The sequence below is a fragment of the Neofelis nebulosa genome, chromosome 5 (assembly GCF_028018385.1).
Source record: "Neofelis nebulosa isolate mNeoNeb1 chromosome 5, mNeoNeb1.pri, whole genome shotgun sequence".
NCBI lineage: Eukaryota > Metazoa > Chordata > Mammalia > Carnivora > Felidae > Neofelis > Neofelis nebulosa.
In genome coordinates this window covers 156,100,524-156,121,026 of record NC_080786.1, presented here as the reverse complement: position 1 = coordinate 156,121,026, position 20,503 = coordinate 156,100,524, and the positions used below count along the sequence as shown (strand labels likewise).

The following is a 20,503-nucleotide window of genomic DNA, read 5'->3' as shown; positions in this document are numbered from 1 at the left end:
TCGGAAAGAGCGTCACCGTGTTGGGATGACAGCCACAGAGACTTACCAGTAAGGCACAGGCGTCTGCAACCATCAACATGTAGAACACGTTGTTCCATCCAGACGGGGAGAGGAGCCCAGCCAGCAGGGGGCCCAGCGCGGCTCCTGGAGGGGGGCAAGCGCACACAGGAGCCGGGTGAGGAAAACGCTGGAAGGCGACTATCCGACACACCCAGGCCCAGCGAGCACACAGCACGGTGCTCGACGCCTCCCTCACAGTTAAAGAAAAACACGCTGAACGGCACAATCTCATCCCCACCTCCCAGACTGGTGGGGGGAAAAGGCTCGCTCATGCTCAGTCCTGGTGAGGACGCGACGGGCATGGCCTGTTTCTGGAAGCAAATCTAAAAATATGTATTGACCTTAACACGCTCATTCTTTGGATCCAACAATCCCAACTGAAGACTTTATTAATGAAATCTGAATCTAATGCACGATCTCAGATACACTTTGGTTAGGAGATGTGTCGTTGGGGAAATACGAGTAAGGTTTGTAGATGCTGAGACTGTGTCAGTGTTAACTTCCTCAGTTGATGATGGGGCAGTGTGGTTACGTCAGGGGATCCTTTGCCTTCAGGGAATGCACACTGAATACACAGTTACTGGTAAAGGGGCAGCCTTCCGCAATTTGCTCCTAAGTGGTTTGGGGAAAAGTATGCATATATATAAAGTATGGACGTATATGTACATTTCACTTCCACTGAGCAGGTGCCCACCCTCCCCGACAATGATGGGAGTGCTGGCCGCAGGCCCACACCCCGGCGGGCACTGGGGAGTCTCTGCCTCCAGATTCTAGTTGGATCCCATGACCACGAAGACCAGTGGTTGATGCATCATTCTGTGTGGAAAGGGCTTCTAGCAAGTGCTTGGTGGCTCATCTTTAAATACAAATATACGAAGGGCCAGCCCAGCTCACCTGTGTCTGAGGACAGCTCCAAGGTGAGAGCAAACAAGTCGGAAGGAGGGGAACCGGGAGGAAAGAAACAAACTGGGGAGGAGAAAATTCCCAGGAAATTGTAATACCTTCAGGTAAGTGACAGAAAATCGAGTTGAGCCACACGACATTCTCACAAAACCAGCATCAACACTTCACGATTCAGTCTAATAAACGCTGCATCCAAGAAGTAAGAACTAACGAAAATGTTAACATGATGACAACCAAAATGAAGACTGGAAAGTAAAGTCAAGAACATCTCTGAGAAAGCAGAGAAAAGAGAAAACGACAGGAAGAAAGGAAAAAAAGAAAAAATGGAAGGATCAGCCCACAAGTGTTAAGAAATATCTGACGAATCAGTTTTCCAGGACTTAAAGACAGACAGCGGTAAGGGAAATGCGTGAGGAAGGGCACGTGTCTCCAGGCAGGTGAGTCCCTGGGTGCCCGGGGCACAGGGGACAAAGAAAGGCACCAGAGATAAAGAAGCGTGCCCAGAGGTTTTGGGGGGAAGCAGGCAGAAGGCAGAAACAAAGGCTGGGCCGGGGGTGACAACAGACTTCTCAACAGAGACCATGGAAGCTACAAGACACTGGAATCCTGAAGAAGGAGTTTTAGCCCCGGATTCGTATCCACAGGCTGCAGCAGAATCCAGACTGCACGGACTCCCAGCCCTCAAGCTCCGCTTCCCGAGGGCTACTTCTCAGGAAGCCACTGGAGGTCTCCACTAAAGAGGAGCAGACACGGAAGCTGGAAGACGGGTCCAACGTGGGAACGTAGCGGAAGTGGTTGTGGGACAAGGCGTGGGAGCGCTGTGGCCGGTGGCCCCTCTCGGCTGATGGGGCAAGCATAACCACAAAAAGCTCACTTCTTGGCCTAGAGTGAGTGCTGCGACCTGATGAGCAGTGTCGACTGAGGAGGCTGGGGAGGGGGTGAGAGCCGAGCCCCGGCCTTCTTCGCAGGAGGACAGCAATGTCGGGCCGAGGGACGGAGAAGCGTGTAGGCTCGTACGCAGCTCAGACCACAGGGAAGAGCCGACGAGGCTGCATCTATGAGGAGGGAGCTGGCGGGGGCACAGGGACCCGCGTCCCACGTCATAATCGGCTTGTGAGGCTACCTGGCCTCGACATTTGCATCAAGTGTTACTCTGATAAAATAAAACTTAGCAGGAGGAAACTCGGGGCGCTGTGCAGTCGCTGCGTGTGAAACACAGAGGAACGACAAGGGCTCGCGGCCCACGGGGAGGCGGCTCTAAGCCCTGGGAACACACCAGGCACATAAACCGTGTCACCGGAACCCCGGGGCCTCGGTGAGCTGTGAGAAGACATCGGCCTGGTTACTATTCGCTGAGCTTTGCCCCCGTCCAAACCAGTATTTACGGCTTGGCGTGGACGCGTCAGGGTGAGCGCTCTGTGAACGGGGTTTTTTGCTGAACTGTGTGCGTTTCCACTCAAGCCTTTCTTTCTTCTGTCTAGCGGGCGGTGCTTGGGGGGAGAGAGAAGGGCGGGGACGCGGCTTGCTCCGCCACGGCCACTTCCTGGGCCCGCGGGCCGGGAGTGAACAGCACTGCAGGTGCCGTGGGGGTTGAGGCACGAGGGCTCCGTGGCCGGTGCGCCCCGCCCATTAGCGGCAAGGTCGAGCCGGTCTGGTTGCCCTCAGCCGTCCTCTGTGGGGGAGAACGCGCTTAGAGCTGTGCCCTGGTGTTTCCTGGGGGCTCCCCGATGCACACATCCCACTCTCGCACTTCTGCTCCCTCTTGTTTTGAGAAGAAAATCAAGAAAGATGTGTTTTTCACCCAGGTCACGTTTCCGTCCTTGTAAAGTGCCATCCCCTGCTACAGAAGAGCTGTTGACCCTTCTGGCAGAGCTGCAAGTTAGCCTCAAGACACGGCTTCACGGTGGCAGCTGGACGGACTCGTGGACCGTCCTCTGGGGACAGAAGGCACAGAAGGTGGTTCCAAGTCACACGGCTGATGAGAACTGAGCTCAGCCCAGAAGCGTCCCGACTTCTGGCGGAGCATGTCCTCCAGGCTCTGGGAAGTCTCTCACGGGCCATGGGAGTGGGGACAGCGGGGGACCTGCTCCACGTGGGCAGACCGTGCTGCCCTGCAGATGACCGCCCTGGGCACAGCGCCCCCCCCTTTCCTGGACGCGTCCCCGCGTTCCCTGAAGGGGAACCGTCTCGGTTTAAACACCACAGGGGTGACCACGGACACTGCCCAGCAAATTCGAAGTCACCCCATGATCCAAATACAGGGCAGGTATGACTTTGGGGAGCAACAGAGGCTCAAGCGTGGCCCCCTCACAACGGCCACGTTGCCCCGTGCATCTCAGAACGAGCAGAACCTGCTGCGGGAAGCGAGCTGCCGGGGGCCCTGGGAAGGCGGCCGGAGCAGGGACCAGGGCTCCTGTGACCCAGGGGTGGGCGGCCCTGTCCTGCTGAACCGTGTAGGCCTCTCCGACCCGGCCCCTCCCCTGTGAAGTCAGCACCCCCAACAGGAGGCGGCCTGGCCCCGTGTGGGATTCTGGGTGTGGGAGCCGCCAGGCAATTCATTTTCCACCGGTTCACTGAGTGACTACTGTGCTCCAGGCACCGTCTCCGTGCTGAGAGTACGGCAGAGAGTGAAGCGGACTCCTGTCCTCGGGCAGCTTCCATTGAGGCGGAGGGTGAGGGGACGGCACGAGGCAGGCAGGTGGAAGGTGCTGCGGAGAAGACGCCAGGGTAGAGGGGCCCTGACTGCGGGTGATGAGGGTCCATCTTCCAGAGTGTGGGTGACGAGGGTCCGCGTTCCAGAATGAGGGTGACAAGGGTCCGCGTTCCACACAGGCCGAGACGTCTCGCTGAAAGGGTGGTGTGATTCCTGAGCAAAGACTCCCAGGGCGCAGGGCACAGACATGAGGTTCCCCGAGGGGAGCTCCCCCAGCACGGGGCACAGCTGGTGCAAAGGCCCTGCACGGGGACACGCTGGTGTCTGAGAGCAGCCGCAGGGAGGCCGTATGGCTGCGGAGAGTGGTGGGGAGGACTTCAGATTCTGCATTAGTGAGATAGCAGTGGGCACCCAGGACAGGACGGCGGCTGTTTCTATGCAGCTAGCACACATGCCCGTGGGCACCACCAGGAGGGAAACCTCCCACAGCCACACGGAGGGGCGGCCCCGGGGGCAGGTGCAACTGTGCTTCTACTGAGCTGCCTTTGTCTGGCAAGAGCTCGGCTTTACTGCCACGAGACCGTCCCAGATGCCCAGATGCCCCTCCCCACCCGGCCTGCCCTCTCTCTCTCAGTCCCCCTGCTTTGGGTGCCTGGGGCGGCAGGTGACAGCAGGATGCGACCCAGGATCCTCCAGGCTGGCCGCGGGCGTCGCCAGCCAAACTCGAGCGTCAGCTTCCCGCATCGAGCGAGGGACCAGCGCAGGAGGGCAGCGCCTGGAGCAGGGCAGGCCCATTCAGGAGGCTGCAGGGTCCCTGGCAGGGAGCCATCACAGAGCGTGTGCTCCCTGCACGAAGGCGGAGAGAGGTCAAGAACGTTGCCGTCAGCCTTCTGACTTGTGGGTAAGAACAGGCTTCATGGTTCGCACCTGCCCGTCTCTGAGCGCAGGACCCACGCGTCTTGCAGCCCCTCTGTCCTCCAGAGCGTGCTACGGAATGCTCTTCCAGAACTGTCACGAGGCTGCCAACACCTCGATCTCTTATGCCTGGGCACCTACTAGTTTTCCTGCCACGTGCATTTAATTCAGATTCTGTCCGTCTCCAAATGGCAGCGGTAAAGTCAGGAGGCCAGTGGCCCAGAGGCCGCGGTGTGCCAACGGCTGGCCTGGGTGAAAAGCTGAGTACGTGTTCGTTCACACGAGGGAAACCACTTCCAGCCAGTCACGGGCCCGTGTTTCCTCTGGAGCCGTCCGACCAGGGCGGACAGACGGCGCCCGCACCCCCTTCCCCTGGGTCCGCATGTGCTTTTGACCTGCTCGTACTTGAAAAAGGCTGGCCGATCCTTTATTATTCGTCCTAACTCATTGATAAATATATACCATTTATCTGTTTCTGAACGGGGACTGAACCTTCTGAATGTTGAAATTGATCTGAACATTGTATTTTGGAATTACTTTCTTTTACTTGCAATTTAAAAAATCTGGTTGTGGAAATTTTGTAACGTAATGCACCTCAGATGTTATGGTCGTGTCACAGTAATCGGCGCTCTGACATGCGTGCCCTTGACCCTAGACTGAGCGTGGGGAGGCTCTCCTTACTCTCCTACCCATGACCTGCACCTTCGACCGTTCCTACGGCCTATGGGCTTGTGAGGTGGGCATTTTAGAAAAGATCAGTTTTTCACGGTGACTCTAACGGTAACCGTTAGAGCCTCTTTTCTCGTTAAATGATACAAACTTGTCAACAAGCAATGATCTGAACTCTGTGGTAAAAAAATTAATCAAATTGGGGGCGCCTGGGTGGCGCAGTCGGTTAAGCGTCCGACTTCAGCCAGGTCACGATCTCGCGGTCCGTGAGTTCGAGCCCCGCGTCGGGCTCTGGGCTGATGGCTCGGAGCCTGGAGCCTGTTTCCGATTCTGTGTCTCCCTCTCTCTCTGCCCCTCCCCCGTTCATGCTCTGTCTCTCTCTGTCCCAAAAATAAATAAAAAACGTTGAAAAAAAAAAATTAAAAAAAAAAAAAAAAAAAAATTAATCAAATTGCCCTTAGTTGGTTTTTGCAATAAATTATTAACATAAATTCACACCTTTGCTGAAATACTAACTGAACTTTAAGTGATTATAAATACCATATTTTTCCATTAGTAAAAATTATTAGTAATTTTTATTTATTTTTACGTATTTATTTTTAAAATTTTTTAATGTTTACTTTTGAGAGTGAGAGAGAGAGAGAGAGCAAGGGAGGGGCAGAGAGAAAGAGAGGGAGACAAAGAATCCGAAGCAGGCTCCAGGCACTAAGCTGTCAGCACAGAGCCTGATGTGGGGCTCGAACTCACGAGCTGTGAGATCATGACCTGAACCAAAGTTGTTTGGTTGACTGAGCCAGCCAGGCGCCCCAATAATTTTTTATTTTAAAAGTTAATATTTTAAAATTTTAAGTACAGAGTATACTTAATTTTAAGTAAGTACCACCTTTACGACAAGAGAGACATTCTCCATTTTGTCAAGACTTTGTGTAGGTCTTACGTATTTGGATGAAATTTTGGATTAAGTTTTCTTTGTGAAATTAACTGCGATTGTTAAAAAAAAGATAATTTTATCAGCATCATTACACCACCTAACTAAAAATAATCTTTGAAGGATTCTTGAAAAATAATCTTTCTTTTAGAATAAGCATTATAACAATACTGTAAAGAGTGTTTCATGCAGTAAAAAAACGCAACAACAAAAAAAACCCCCGAAAAGGCCAGCCAATACTAGTATTATCCAGACCCTTGGAATTCTTGGCATCTGTTAACTAGGATGTGACAATGTGGTTTCCCCTATGACCACAATTAACTTCTTAGCCCTAAAGATAACCACTCACCTACAGACCCGGTCCCGTCAATGATGGCGGTCACGGTGGCGAGGGCGTGGGAGTTTCCTTTGAGACTTTTGTGCGTGCCCTAGAAGAGAGGGAAAAACAGATGTGAGGCCCATCTCAGCCGCATCAGTGAGAAACCAGCCTGCCCCTCCTTACGACAATTTACCCAATTTTCGAAGCAATTCAAAATGTGGGGCGTTTTCCATCAGAAAAATCTAAAATCTAGTCCGATCCAAACTTACTTTGGAAAAATACACAAAGTTTAAGGGTTTTCAACAGTAAGACACCATCAGAGATATCTGTCCAAACACATTCTGGTTGAGAGAACTCTCAGAATTCTTCAATCAGCAACTATTTTACTCAGCACACCACACCTGCCAACGTGGGAAAGAAGGACACAGACTTGTCCCTACCCCGGAGGGGGGCCAGCATCAACGCCCACGTCCATGTTCCCGCGAGGGGCCTTCTGTGACACGTGCCGGTGGCTCTGCAGTACCTAAAACCCAACCCGGGTAATGGCAAATGCCAGGGAGGATGGGGAAGAGGGCAGGACCCAAGAAACCAGTGTGACGGTCACCAAGTCCTAAATGACAAACCGAGAGGAGCTTTGGTTTTCAAAAAGCAATACATACAAGGCTGGGGGGAGGGGGGAGCACAAACCGAGGACAGTAAAAGAAAAGTAACTGATTGGGGAAAAAAGTGCCTGGAAACCTAAAATGACACAAACCAAAGCCTGTAAAAACAGATGCTTGTGAGCGTGTGCACAGCAATATATAAATAAAGCACAGACACAAAGCGATAATCACCCATAACCCATGTTTTCTGGAGTCTGGAGTCCCTGCTCTGTCCTTCCTCTGATCCCACAGAGCAGATGACTGTTACTCGTCTGCTGTGGCCCCTCCCAGCATCTTCTGTGCCCCATGCAGGCAGGAGCACAAAGGGGGGCCTGATGTTGGAGGGCCTGCCTCCTGGTGGGACTCCCCAGAGCCCTTCCTCTGCCTCTCTCTGCTGACCCGATGGGGCCTCTGGTTGTCCCAGGAGCGGAAGGGCCTGAGGGGCCGAGGAGAGCGCTCTGAGCCGATGGGCAGGGTGAGTGTCAGGCAGATACGGGAGAGGAGGGGAAGGGGGTGGGCATGGGGTCCACCTGGGCATGGGGTCCGTGCCCTCGGGGGGCCTGCCATGGCAGGAGAAGGAGCGAGTGGCTGGTGAGCTCCGGATCTGACTCTGCGAGGACTGGACAGAAATGCAGAAGAGAAGCAGGGTCACCGGAGGCAGGAAAGTTCCAGGGGCCTCAGGGGCCTGTGGGGGAGGGTTCACCGGGCCAGACGCCCAGAAGGCCGGCCATCCTGCCCACGAGCATACAGGCCACTTCTGGGGAGCTGCTTATGGTTTTGCTTGAGAAAAGTCTTGGGTGCCCGTTAGTTTTGCCAAGACGGCACATGGGCCGCGTGCCCTGTGCCCGCTTTCCCTGGGTCACCGCCTTATATGGCTTGCTGTCGCTACCACAGTCAGGGGCCCAACACTGATGCGTTATGTTTACCTAACCCAAGGACTTTCATCTAACGTCTCCTTTGACCTCGTTCTGTGTGGGACACCACATGACTCTCAGCCGTCACGCCTCCCAGGGCTCCTCCTGCCCGGCAATTCGGCCCACCTTCCTGGGTTCTGACCCCGACAGCAAAGTGCCCTCTGCTGGCGTGTGTGGGACATTTCCCTCCTGAGGAGCCTGGGAGTGGGTTTGGGGAGGGTGGTCTCAGAGGTGAAGTGACATCTTCACAGCAGGTGTCCAGGGTGCAGGCCGTCACGTGCCCTGTCACTGTTGGCACTGACCTTGGTCCCCTGGCAGGGCCGTCTGTCAGGCCCCTCCCCGTAGCTATGACATCACCGTGCACAGCCCACACCTAAGGACAGAGAGGGCGCTCCCCTTCTCGGAGGGTATCCACAGAAACTCTTCTCTGCGGGGGATTTGTCTCTTCTCTCCCGTTTATTTAAGAAACGACTTTTTAAAGAGGATCTTGTATCTTGGTGCGGGTGTCGGTGCCCACTACGGACAGTGTGGAATGTCCCTCGTGTCAGGCGCATGAGGGTGACCCTCCCCCACTGGGTCTCTACGGGCACGATCAGGAGTCCGAGGTCACCTTGTCAGCAGACCCCTCCCTCCAGGAAGGACAGGTGAGTTGTTCCTATGGACCCTAAGGCCCAGGTGGCTCCCCCCTCTCCACGGCACTGGCATTTCTCGCCGCGTGCGCGAACGCGGGCTTGCTTCCTCTCTGGAACAGGTCCTCTGGGGCTCAGGTCCCCGTCCGGATTGGCTCTGCGGAGACTAGCAGAGGGCCAGGCACAGGGGGCCGGGCGAAAGGAGGGGCCGACCCCAGTGCACCTCAGATCCGGGCCCTGGGGGCGGGCTCAGGGGTGCATGGTCACCAGTCCCCGGGGTTAAGCAAGGGCGGCACAGAGGATCGAGCCAGCCGGACTGCTGCCTTCTGACCTCGGGCCTCAGACGGGCCTCTTAAACTCGCTCGACACCCTCGTTGATGGAACGGGGGCAACACCTCCCTGTATCTGCTTCAGAAGACTCTCAGAAATGTAGGTATCAGTCACGGGCAAAAAGCCCCGTCTCCAAAGACACCGTTTTACTAACAGAGACCATCTCTGACCAGCACCTGCCCCCGCCCTGCGCCGAGACCGCGGCCACTCACCAGGTCGGCGGACACGGCGGTCGTGATCAGGGCGTACGGCCCGCTGACCAGGGCCCCGCTGAGCAGCAGCATGGCTGTGGGAACCAGAAACCAGAAGGAGGGATTCAGCAGCGGAACGGTGCCCTCTGGGAGAGCCCCCACGGTCTCGGCAGCCCCGGGGTGAGCGCCCTGGTGTCACGCGCGGGTCCGGCTTGAGCGCGATGTGGGCAGGTGCTGGGAAGGAGGCCCGCACTGCTGGGGCCAGCGTGGTGAGCTTCTTCCTTTAAACCTGCCCCAGGTACGTCTGCAAGTCCCAATCACAGGACCTGCTGCTCCGTTTCCTCGACCCTCAACTGGCGGCGACTGTTGACAGCCTGGAGGGACCAGAAGCCCAGTGTCCCGAGTACGGATGTGCCAGGGGTGTGCGAATGCTCCCTGTGGTCAGTGCCGGCTGGCGCTAACCCCAGCCTTGGCCTGCTTTGCAGTGGGAGGGTGTCTGTCTGTCTGTCTCTCTCTGTGCCCGCAGCTGTGGACGGCTGCCCCCGAGGAACACCCGGACACCCAGAGCCACCGAGCTCCCACGGGCAGGGTAACGTGCTTGCTTCTAAAAGGCATGCTTTCTAAACCGTCCTCCAGGCTCACTTTTCCAAATTAGCTACTGGTTAACACTCCTCTGTGCAGAAGCTTCTGGACCAGTGGGTCACGGGAAACCCACAGCTCCTCGTGTCAGCAATCTGACTTCTGGATGACTTCTAACGGGATCACACACAGCCTGCCTCCCTCCCGATCACCACTGCTGGCTGGTTAAAACAGAAAAAATATTTACCAGGGCGCCTGGGTGGCTCAGCCGGTTAAGCATCTGACTCTTGATTTCGGCTCAGGGCGTGACCTCACGGTTTTCGAGACTGAGCCCTGAGTCAGGCTCTGTGCTGACAGTGCAGAGCCCGCGTGGGATCCTCTCCCTCTCTCTCTGCCCCTCCCCCGCTTGCGCACACACACGCTCTCTCTCCAAATAAATTTAAAAACTTAAAAAAAAAAAAAAAAGAGGGGCACCTGGGTGGCTTAGTTGGTGAAACGCCCGGTTCTGCTCAGGTCATGATCTCATGAGTTCGAGCCCCTCATCCGGCCCTGTGCTGACAGTGCAGAGCCTGCTTGGGATTCTCTCCCCCTTCTCTCTCTCCCCCTGCTCTCTCTGTCCCTGCTCTCTCTCTCTCTCTTCTGAAAATAAATAAACATTTAAAAAAATACTTCCCAAGTGTCAGAGCCATATCTGATGGTACTGCTTGCAGGAAGTAAAGAATCGTCCTCCGGCGTCCTGCACCCGCTCTCAGAAAGGCAGCTGGCGGGGGGCAGCTGGGAGTCTGGCCCCTGCCGGGCTCTGGCCTGTCCTCACCTGCTGGGGTGCAGCTCTCGGGGCGGAGCCCTGCCTCTGCCTTCCGGGGGGACACGTGGCTTCTCAGAGGGCCTCCTCGCGGCCCTGGAGCGGGTAGCCCGTGCTCTCCCGCGCTTGTTCTCAAGCCTGCGGACGGCAGGCCTCGCTCCTGGAGCAGGAACCCCCCCCCCCCCCCCCCCACGAGGGACATGGGACTATCTGGGCCACCCCACAGGCTCCGTTTGCACCAGCCGAATGCCTCCACGCTAATCTGCTGCTCTGCTTCATCAAGCCGTGTGGACGAAAACCGCACGCAGAAGACAAGAAGAAAGGCCGTGGGGACTCACCTGTCGTGGCTTCTAGGCCCATCCTGCTGATGGTGGAGAACATGTAGAGCTGTGAACGGTGTGAAACCAGGGGGACAACCGGTCACTGTGCGTAGCCTACGGATGCTGCCCGGGCCGGGGGTTCTCAGGCAGCCGACCAGAGAGGGCGCCCCTAAGAAGGAGCGGGGGCCCTGCGGCCCTCGCCAGGCGCTGTGAAGCCTGGTGCCCTGTCCCCACGCGCGGGCTCTGATGGCGCCTCCCGCTGAGCTCCCAGGGCCGGCCACACGGCTTGGGGCAGCTCTCCCTGGGCTCCACGCCTCAGTCCGACCGTCCCCTCCTCGGGCCGTCTGCCTAAACAGGTGCACCTGCTGAGGGGGTCCTGAGGCAGGGGCCACGGGGCCACACTGACGTTTTCTCAGTGAGGTTCTCTGCGGGTCTGCGTCAGGCAGCATCCAGGCCCCGAGACGCCGGACAGCCGGGCCTCGTTCCGGACACAGCCCAGCCGAGTGGCAGGCGGGCGGGTGTGTGCCGTGCAGGCCGATGAGTGACGGTACTATTGTTGTGACAATAGAGACAGGCATACAAAGGGAGGTCACCTGCCCTAGGCCATTGTCACCAAATGCGTTCAAAGCAGTGGAAGCCAGCACTACCGTAGGCAGGGTTGCTGCTGCCCGGGGAGGTGGGGGACCCTAGAGGCTGAGCAGGAGCCTGTGGGGGAGGGGCCGGGGCCAGGGCCAGGGGAGGGAGCACCCAAAGGGGAGTCAGGGATGAATGAAGAGAGTGGCCCAGCAACGTGCAGAGGGCAGGGGAGACATCTGGGGAAGGAGGCTTGGCAGGCTCAGTGGGGGGACACGCTGAGGGGGTTCTGAGGCCACGGCCAGTCCCCAGAAACCATGAGTCACGAATGGGGCTGAGCCTGCGCTGGAGGTGACAGTGTGTGCAGGTGGGGGGGGAGGGGGGGAGGCGGCTGCTCCTGGAGGCTTGGGGTCCAGACGGGGCGGGGGGCGGGGTGGGGTGGGGGCCCGGCTCACCGTGGGGGCCGCAAGCAGAAGCATCAGGCCACAGGTGGAGGCCCGCTTCTCCAGTCGATCTGAGATCACGCCCGCCAGGATCCCACCTGCAACGCAGAGGGGGTGCTTGGGTCCCCGGGGCAAGATCCCTCGGAGAGAGAGTGGAATATGCAAGATGGCAGTGAGGAGAAAATAATCTCCCTCTCCACGTCCCTGTCCACCCTTGCCGTTAGCCACGTCCCCGTCCCTCCTCGAGCAGGACTGTCCTCCCAGAGTGACGGCCATATGTCTGTCCACTTGGGTGATCTGGCGGTTTGGGGAATGCGTGTTCCTCCCGATAGGAAGTCAACTCAGAGGGAACACGGACGCAGGTGTCCAAATACCACCATCCAAGTGTCCGTCCACGTGCGACAGGGAGGGAGGGACTCACCGAAGATCCCGCCCACGTCAAACAGGGTGGAGAGCTCCCCGGCTTGTCTGGCATCAAGGTGATCTAACAAAACGACAAGTGTCCCCGTGAGCAAGTCACAGCAAAGTAAGACCGTGCGTGGCACTCCTGTCTCCTAGGCATGACCTGAGCCAAGCAGCAGTTAGGGGTGAATTCGGGGTAAAGGAAAAACAGCAGAGCCTGCTACGTGGGGAGACGCGCAGGAAGGATGAAAGCGAAACGCTCTTCGCCGGAATAGGAGGATCCGCGTGGCTCGGCCTAACTCCCACCCCTCTGGTCCAGTGTCCGTCCCTGGGGTAGCCACAGGTTAGGCGCAGCCCCGAAGGTGCCTGGCACAGAGGCTCCGGCACCTGGGCACACCCTGGGACACTCGGCGGACCCTGAGGAACTCCTCAGACAACGGGGAGGGAGCCACGCTGGGCTCCAAGGGGATGGAGGTTGGCCAGTGCAGGAGAAACGGGCTTGGGATGCATGTGGGACCATCAGTTGAATCCAGCCTTTCCTGGTGTCCTCAAGGCACATACATCCAAGGGACTTAGCTTCTTCTAATCACTCAGACTGGAAAAGCCAGCAATTCGTGACTGGAGTCCTAAAAGTGTCACCCCTTCTGCAATCATGGGGGAACAAAGGAAGAAAGAAGGTATGACGTCTGTCTACAAGGCGTGCGGCTTGCCTGCCCTAATGGGGGTCTCCGGTCTACACTGAGTATGGCTTGCCTGCCCTAATGGAGGGGGGTCTCCGGTCTATACCATGTGTGGCTTGCCTGCCCTAATGGAGAGGGGGTCTCCTGTCTACACTGACTATGGTGTACCTTCCCTAATGGAGGGGCGTCTCTGGTCTACACCACGTGCGGCTTGCCCGCCCTAATGGAGAGGGGGGTCTCCTGTCTACACTGAATATGGCTTGCCTGCACTAATGGAGGGGGGGGTCTCTGGTCTACACCACATGCAACTTGCCCACCCTAATGGGGGGGCGGTCCTTCTGGTCTACACTGTGTGCAGCTTGCCCGCCCTAATGGAGAGGGGGGTCTCTGGTCTACACCGTGCGCGGCTTTCCCACCCTAATGGAGAGGGGGTTGCTTGACAGGGAGCAACTGCCTTCCCTCCTTCCCAGACTCTGTCCCCCATAACGTGGCGGTCCCCTTACTGCCTCACCTGCTGTCCCTCTGAAACTCAGCCCTCCTGCCCCGGGCTCACAGCCACGTCTGCTGGACCTTGTGGCTGTGGGGAGTATGTGGTGCGGGGGCCCAGGGCAGGCAGCCCCAAGAAGGGGCACTTTGACCTGAAGACTATTTTGAGTTGAAAGCAATCGAAGCCCGGCAGATTCGGGAACGTTCCTCACCTAGCCCACAACTGCCTACATTCGCGCTGGAAGGCAGAGCCCGAGCAGGAAGCGAGCTCTCACAGAGGCTCCTCTGCACCCGAGGGACTGGTCTGCACAGCGGGGTGGACGCTGTCTCCAAACACCTCCTCTCCCCTTCCTGCTAGCGTCCTCCCCCTTCGGGACCCCCAGACCCCACCCCTTCCCGGGCTCAGGACGTCCTACTGGCCTCCTGTTGCCTGACTGTCTCTGGAATGTTCACGTCTTTGTGGATTCCCCGTAGGCACCAAACTCAATTTGATTTCCTCCTGCTCACGTGTCTCGTGTCAGTTTGACTCTCAGCCCAGCCACAAGGACCTTGAAGGGCAGAGAAAGGTCTTCCTCCCCGACAGTGGTCTGTACTCTGTGAACCCCCGGATTCCACGTCTCCCCTCGCTGCCACACTCCCCAGAGCCTGCATCTCCCGGGGACCCTTGCAATCCCTGTCCCCCGGCCCCTCTGACGGTCTCCGTGCCCACTCAAGGCTCCTTTAAGAACTGTGGTCACACGCAGCACAGGGAGGGTAACGGTGCCACGGAGCTGTGGGTTCGGTCACATGTACAGCTTCGGCCGTGGCTGGACTTCAGGAACCCAAGACAAGCTGTCAGCTGTCCCTAAAACTAGAGCTCATCCCCAAGCAGCCATTTCCAGGTCGGATTAGTCAGCCTTTATTATCTCAATCCCCAAGGCCTCCTCCCTGCGCCGCGGCCTGTGACGGGAAGTTCCAGGCAGCCTAAATTTAAACGCAGGCCGCCCCAGATAGTTAGAGCCCCGTGGAACTGGCAGCCGCAGCTGGGCTATAACGTGGGCCCTTTAAGCCCCATCAAGGTTATTACGGCCACGGAACTTTCGTACCCGAATTCTCTTTTTGTCTATACGTTTCTCTAATCACTCGTTGTGTGGTTCAAAAGCACGTCTCAAATCCTCGGGCCCCACGCGTGCCCTTTCCTTCCGAGACTGCGGAAGCCAGAGCACGAGAGGGGCGCCGGTCAAGGCCCTGCGTGAACTTGACGTCTGTGTTTCCAGCCGCACACACTCACCCACGCTGGTGATGTAGAGTGGGAGCCAAAACAGGAAGGTGTAGCTGACCAGCTTTGCAAACAGCAAACACAGAGAGAACTCGATCACACCCTGAACGGGAGACAGAGAGCGGCGTTTACCCCAACGTGTACTCTGCAGGTTGACTTACACGTGCGACCGAATTATGAATGACTTCGTTCCCATGCCATCGGCTGGCATCTCTGGCCTGGGCAGCTGCAGGGAGAGAGGATGCGGGACCTATAGGGCAGGGTGCCGCCTGGGGATGGGGGCGCGGGGAGGGGGGGTCAGCGCGTGGGCCCGCGGCCACTCCCGCCGGGCGTGCCCAGAGCGCGTAAGAGTGCAAGCTGACACGACTACCCCGCCGCACGGCTCTGGGAACTTAGCGGTGAGAGGAGCTCCCCAACAGCGTGCCTGGAGCGGCCATCTAGTCACCGCGCACCCAGCGCTCTCTCTCCCCGGACCGGAACCCACTGCAAACGACACGGCAGCCGCCCCACGCTGAACAGCCTTCCCCCTGCCGCACGCACGGTGGCCCGCACCCTGCCCGTGCTCAACACGCCGGGGGTGCAGGGAAGTCACCTGGAAGAGAGACGGAGGCCTCCCTGAGGAAACCAAGGTCTGCGGCCTGACAGCTAAGGGGAGACACCTGCTCGAGTTTAGGTCCACTTTTAGAAAGAGGTGGCATTTTGAGACAGTAATTCAGGGTATCACTGGGAAATCTGGGTGAGAGAAGGGGTAACCCTAAGGCAGCATGCGGGGTGCGTGCAGGAACACCCCCCAAAACTGGGCGGAGGACACAGCTCCCAAGTGATGTGATTTTGAGGTTAAAAGAGTCAGGGTCTCACAGTGGCGACCCAATAATGAGGACGTGCGCGTGACCGGCCTCATGCTTACCAGGCGCCTGGCGTGGCGCTCACTGCGGAACGAATGGTCTCACGAAATCCTCAGAACGTGAGGCAAGTCCTACACCAGGCGCTGAGCCCGATTCGCAGATGGGGAAGCGGAGGCTCAGAGTGGTCGCCAACTTGCCCGGGACGCCCAGGGCGTCCGCAGCTGGGCCAGGGTCAAGCAGGCCGGGGTTCTGAGGCTGCTCCGTCCACAATGCCACGTTTCCTATGTGACCGTGGCACCCCGCCCCACCCTCAGCCCAGCATCCGGACCATAAGGCGCCACAGAAAAGTTGCTTGTTATTCACAACAAAATTTTAAAGGTAACTTTTTTTTTTTTTTTTAAACCGGCATCTCCTACAGGCCACCCACATTCTGGTGACTCTGGGAGTCCCGGCCTGGGCTTCAACGTTCCCCACTGGCTGGAGACCAGCCTCACCCAGTCACGAAAGGGCCTCTGGACCCGTGTTCCCCCTGCCCTTTCTCACTGAGGGCCCACGAGGGTGCGGTCTGGGCGTGAAATCTGCAGCAGCCCGTCACACCCGAGGGCAGGAGCCCAGACATTTCTAGGTGTGGTCCATGAGGTCTGGCAGCAGAGAGGGCCTGGACATCTTACCCTGCGTGGGCAGGGTCTGCTGTCTCCCCTCCGCACCTGCTTCTGCCCCGGCTCTGCGGTCCCTGCCCACCGTGGCTCGCCACGTTAGAAGAACACATCTCCCCTGTGTCTCTGCGAGCTCCCCGGATCCTCTGCTGAGGGAGCCCAGGACTTTAATGCAAGAAAAGTCTAAACCCACAAGAAATCGCAGCCCTGCACCCCTCCCCCACCCGTCTGGGGTCACTTCTCCCCGGGCCCCCTTCAAGCCCCGATCACGCACCGCTGCGCCCGCCGGCAGGTGCCACGCACGCCCGCCAGTCTGGAGCCAGGGCCGCCGCCTCCCCACGGACCAGCGCACCTGATCTTTAAACCCCAAACAGGTGCAGGGGCTGCACACGGCAGCTGTGCGTCCTGGGGTGGCTTCCTGCCCTCCCCCCGGCTCGCCCTCCCCTTCACCCCTTCCGCAGTAGCACGCGGACCAGCTGTGTTCACCTAAAAGCACTTCAGAGGGTAGAGAAAATGGAGCGGGCCCACCCACATCACAGAGTGGAAGTCGGGGACAGTGCCTCCCCGGGGCTCTCGGTCAGGGTCTTTGGGGCCAGGGAGGGGCTGGGCCAGGAGGGGCTTCAGGCCCCGCTGAGGCCAGACTTTCTGGTTTTCCAAGGGGGGACGGGAAGCCCTACTCGTCCAGGAAGCGGGTCAACGTCTACTCGGAGGCAACTAACTTGAAACCTTTCAGGCGCCGGGTGTGAGGCCGACCCTGAGCCTTACTCAGACCCAAGACCACCTGTTGGCGGCTTCTGGTTTACGCTGTAGATTTCTAACCCCCGGATTATAGAACCACGGACTTTTTGTTTAAAGCTCGATCCACAGGCCAGTTCTCTTCACAGCAGGCGGAAGCGGCCCTTTCCGAAACCCTTCCCAGGCACGCGTACTCACGGGGATTCTCAAGGCCCCTGTGAAGCTGATGGCGGCCATGCTGCCCCCGCCGTCGGCCGGGAGGACGACGACGTGGCTCTGATGGACCGGGTGCTTTCCATCTGACAGCAGTAGGCACTGGATCTCGGGGTCCTGGCGGTGCAGCCCGTTGGGAAGAAAAGAGACAAGAGGGGTTAGCAGGCACCCGGCTGAAGCGAGGCCGCGAGTCCTAGGGCAGCCGCTGCCCCGCCAGGTCTCGGGGGCGGCCTTTACAAAACGCTACAAACATACAAAATCCTTGGGCCCAGCAATCTAGGATTCTGCCCGTGAAAGACAGTTGGAAAGGCGGAAAAATATGATACGGTGAACGCCACGCCCCCGTTGGGAGAAACGGGTAAAGCGCATCCACGAAAACAACATAATCTGGCAGCAGCGGTAAAAACAAACCAACAGCTTGTGAGGTTTTGACGCTTATGTCACACTGAGTAACAAAACATTCCGAACTGCATTTTCATTATGATCTTAAGGAACACTGAACACATACCTATTTTTCTCTATCGGGGTAACTGGCGGGATCTAATGATGGGGGAAGAGCAGCTAACTTCTAAGCTGACAACGGTTACTGCCGGGTGACAGAATTGCATGTAATTTCTAGGGAGGGGTCAAAAACTCTTCACACGGCCCTGTGTTTTCTAAGGAGCTCACACTGGACGCAGGCGTGTTACCAGAAATTGCATTATTTTAAAATTCACAAACCGCTTCCAATATCCTGTGAATCCCGCTTCCGGACATTCCTGCAGGACAAAGTGTGCCTTCACGAAAGCAAAGAGCAGTGCTCCCCCGTTCGGGGATGGGGGCCCAGCCAGGGCCGGGATGACCTAATGACACTCTTCATGAGTGAACCACGAACTGCAAAGACTTCCAAAGCAGTGTTTCTGTGCATGAACACTTTCCACAAAGTCGAACGGTTTTGTCGCGTTTCCCTCGCTATAACCTGTGCAAGTTGGATATTCGGGATTCTCTTCCAGTGAAACACAGAAACTGGGAGACCGGGGGTGGGGGGTGGGGGTGGGGGTGGGGACAGTCCCCGTGGGGGACAGTCCGACGTCCGCCAGGAGCCCCGCGCCTCGCCCTCGGCCCTTCGCCTCGGGACGGCCCAAGATCCACACCTCCGGGAGGCTGGCTTCCGGCCCCGCGCGGCCTGGGGACGAACGCACTCACGTGTAAGCGTACAATCTGATGTTTCCGACTGGGGATGACAACCCCCGGTGTGACCGCACATCTTCCCAACCACAGTCCCACAACAGCATATGGACACAGAAGACTTCCGTCTGAGTCTGTGCTGAATACACGTTTCTCTCCTGAATGATGCTGGCTGTCCAGTTTAGGAGACCACATCAATAGCAACCACACGCTGCAGACTCGGGGCTCGGAGGGGCTCCAGCGCTCAGGCTCTTCCCCAGGCCAGTCACCGCAATCTCGGGGGGCAGGCCCCGGGTGAGTCGGTGTGCAGTCAAGGCCGAAAGCTGGACAGGTTTTGTTTCGTTGTTGTTTTTTTTTTTAATTCTGAATTTTCAGGTGTGGATTATACACACAGGAATCAGTCCCGGCGTGTGTGGTATCACCAATTTCATGAAGACTCTCCCCAAACCTATACAATCTCATATATCTCATTAAACTGCTTCTTCCTCTGAAATTAAAAAAATGCGTATTTATTTTTGAGAGAGAGACAGAGCACGAGCGGGGGAGGGTAGAGAGACAGAGGGAGACACCGAATCCGAAGCAGGCTCCAGGCTCCGAGCTGTCAGCACACAGCTCGATGTGGGGCTCGAACTCACGGACCCTGAGATCATGACCTGAGCCGAAGTCGGACGCTTCACCGACTGAGCCACCCGGGTGCCCCGAAACTGCTTCTTTGAATAAAAGATGTAAAACACTTGCTAACGAATGAAGACTCTAAATTAGAAAATGTATGAGAAAAATTTTATAGGAGAAAATAAAGATTTTCAGATAAGTTAATACCTATGTGTAGCTGTCGATACAGTTACTATACTCTCTTAATAAGATGCTATATGTAAAATTTTAGCTCCAGTATCACGAACACAGTGTAATATCAGTTTCAGGTGTACAATGTGGTAACTCAACACTCCCACACAACACTTGGTGCTCATCACAGTAAGTGTCCTCGTTAATCCCATCACCGGTTTCCCCCATCCCCCCACTCCCATCCCCCTCCCCTCTGGTGACCATCAGTTTGTTCTCTACAGTTAAGAGTCTGTTTCTTGGGGCGCCTGGGTGGCGCAGTCGGTTAAGCGTCCGACTTCAGCCAGGTCACGATCTCGCGGTCCGTGAGTTCGAGCCCCGAGTCGGGCTCTGGGCTGATGGCTCGGAGCCTGGAGCCTGTTTCCGATTCTGTGTCTCCCTCTCTCTGCCCCTCCCCCGTTCATGCTCTGTCTCTCTCTGTCCCAAAAATAAATAAATAAAAAAAAAAAAAAAAAAAAAAAAAGAGTCTGTTTCTTGGGGTGCCTGGGCGGCTCAGTCGGTTAAGCATCTGACTCTTTTTTTAATTTTATTTTTGAGAGAGAGAGAGAGAGAGAGAGAATGAATCCCAGGCACCCTAAGCAACTGACGATTGATCTCACGGTCGTGAGTTCAAGCTCCACCCTGGGTTCCACACGGGGCTCCATGCCGGGTGTGGAGCCTGTTTAAAAATAAAAAAAAGTCCGTTTTTTGGTTTGTCTTTCTGTTTTTTTCCCTTTGCTCATTTGTTTTGTTTCTTAAATTCTACATATGAGTGAAATCCTATGGTATCCGTCTTTCTCTGACCGACTTCTTTCTCTTAGTATAATACTCTCTAGCTCCATCCACAATATTGCAAATGGCAAGATTTCACCCTTTTCTATGGCTGAGTAACATTCCGTTGTATATAATACACCGCATCTTCTTTATCCATTCTTCAGTTCGTGGACACTTAGGCTGCGCCCATATCTTGGCTGTTGTAAATAATGCTGCTATACACATAGGGGTGCATATATCCTTTTGAATTAGTGTTTTTGGATTTTTTGGGTAAATGCCCAGTAGTGTGATTGCTGAGTCACAGGGTAGGTAGTTCTAGTCTGAACTTTTTGAGGAAGTGCCATAACGCTGTTCCAGAGCGGCTGCACCAGTTTGCATTCCCACCAACAGTGCACGGAGGTTCCTTTTTCTCCACCTTGGCCAGCGCCTGTTGTTTCTTGTGTTGATTTCACAGGTTCCGACAGATGTGAGGCGATATCACGTTGTAGGTTTGATTTGCACTTCCTCCATGATTAGTAATGTTGAGCATCTGTTCGTGTGTCTGTTGGCCATCTGGATGTCTTCTTTCTGTCTGTTCATATCTTCTGCCCATTTTTTAA

General features: G+C 56.5%; 1 protein-coding gene and 1 long non-coding RNA gene across 14 annotated transcripts in view; one reads left to right on the top strand and one right to left on the bottom strand.

Moving 5' to 3' along the window:
• SLC37A1 (solute carrier family 37 member 1) overlaps positions 1–20,503 on the bottom strand; it is an 82,798-nt gene that overhangs the window by 4,958 nt on the left and 57,337 nt on the right. For all 11 annotated transcript variants that reach the window (XM_058732111.1, XM_058732102.1, XM_058732104.1 and 8 more), the window contains 8 exons: positions 17,130–17,261; positions 14,708–14,798; positions 12,291–12,353; positions 11,882–11,967; positions 10,872–10,920; positions 9,174–9,247; positions 6,478–6,556; positions 47–144 (listed from right to left, as the gene is read on the bottom strand). In XM_058732111.1, coding sequence (XP_058588094.1) covers positions 47–144; positions 6,478–6,556; positions 9,174–9,247; positions 10,872–10,920; positions 11,882–11,967; positions 12,291–12,353; positions 14,708–14,798; positions 17,130–17,261 — 672 coding nt within the window. The remainder of the gene's footprint in view (positions 1–46; positions 145–6,477; positions 6,557–9,173; positions 9,248–10,871; positions 10,921–11,881; positions 11,968–12,290; positions 12,354–14,707; positions 14,799–17,129; positions 17,262–20,503) is intronic.
• LOC131512910 (uncharacterized) lies at positions 8,389–10,366 on the top strand. 3 transcript variants are annotated; one of them, XR_009262378.1, is made up of 3 exons: positions 8,389–8,646; positions 9,118–9,291; positions 9,451–10,366. It is a non-coding gene; the product is annotated as an uncharacterized LOC131512910 (long non-coding RNA). The 3 variants fall into 3 exon arrangements; XR_009262377.1 differs by having other exon boundaries at positions 9,118–9,315; XR_009262376.1 differs by having other exon boundaries at positions 9,118–9,357.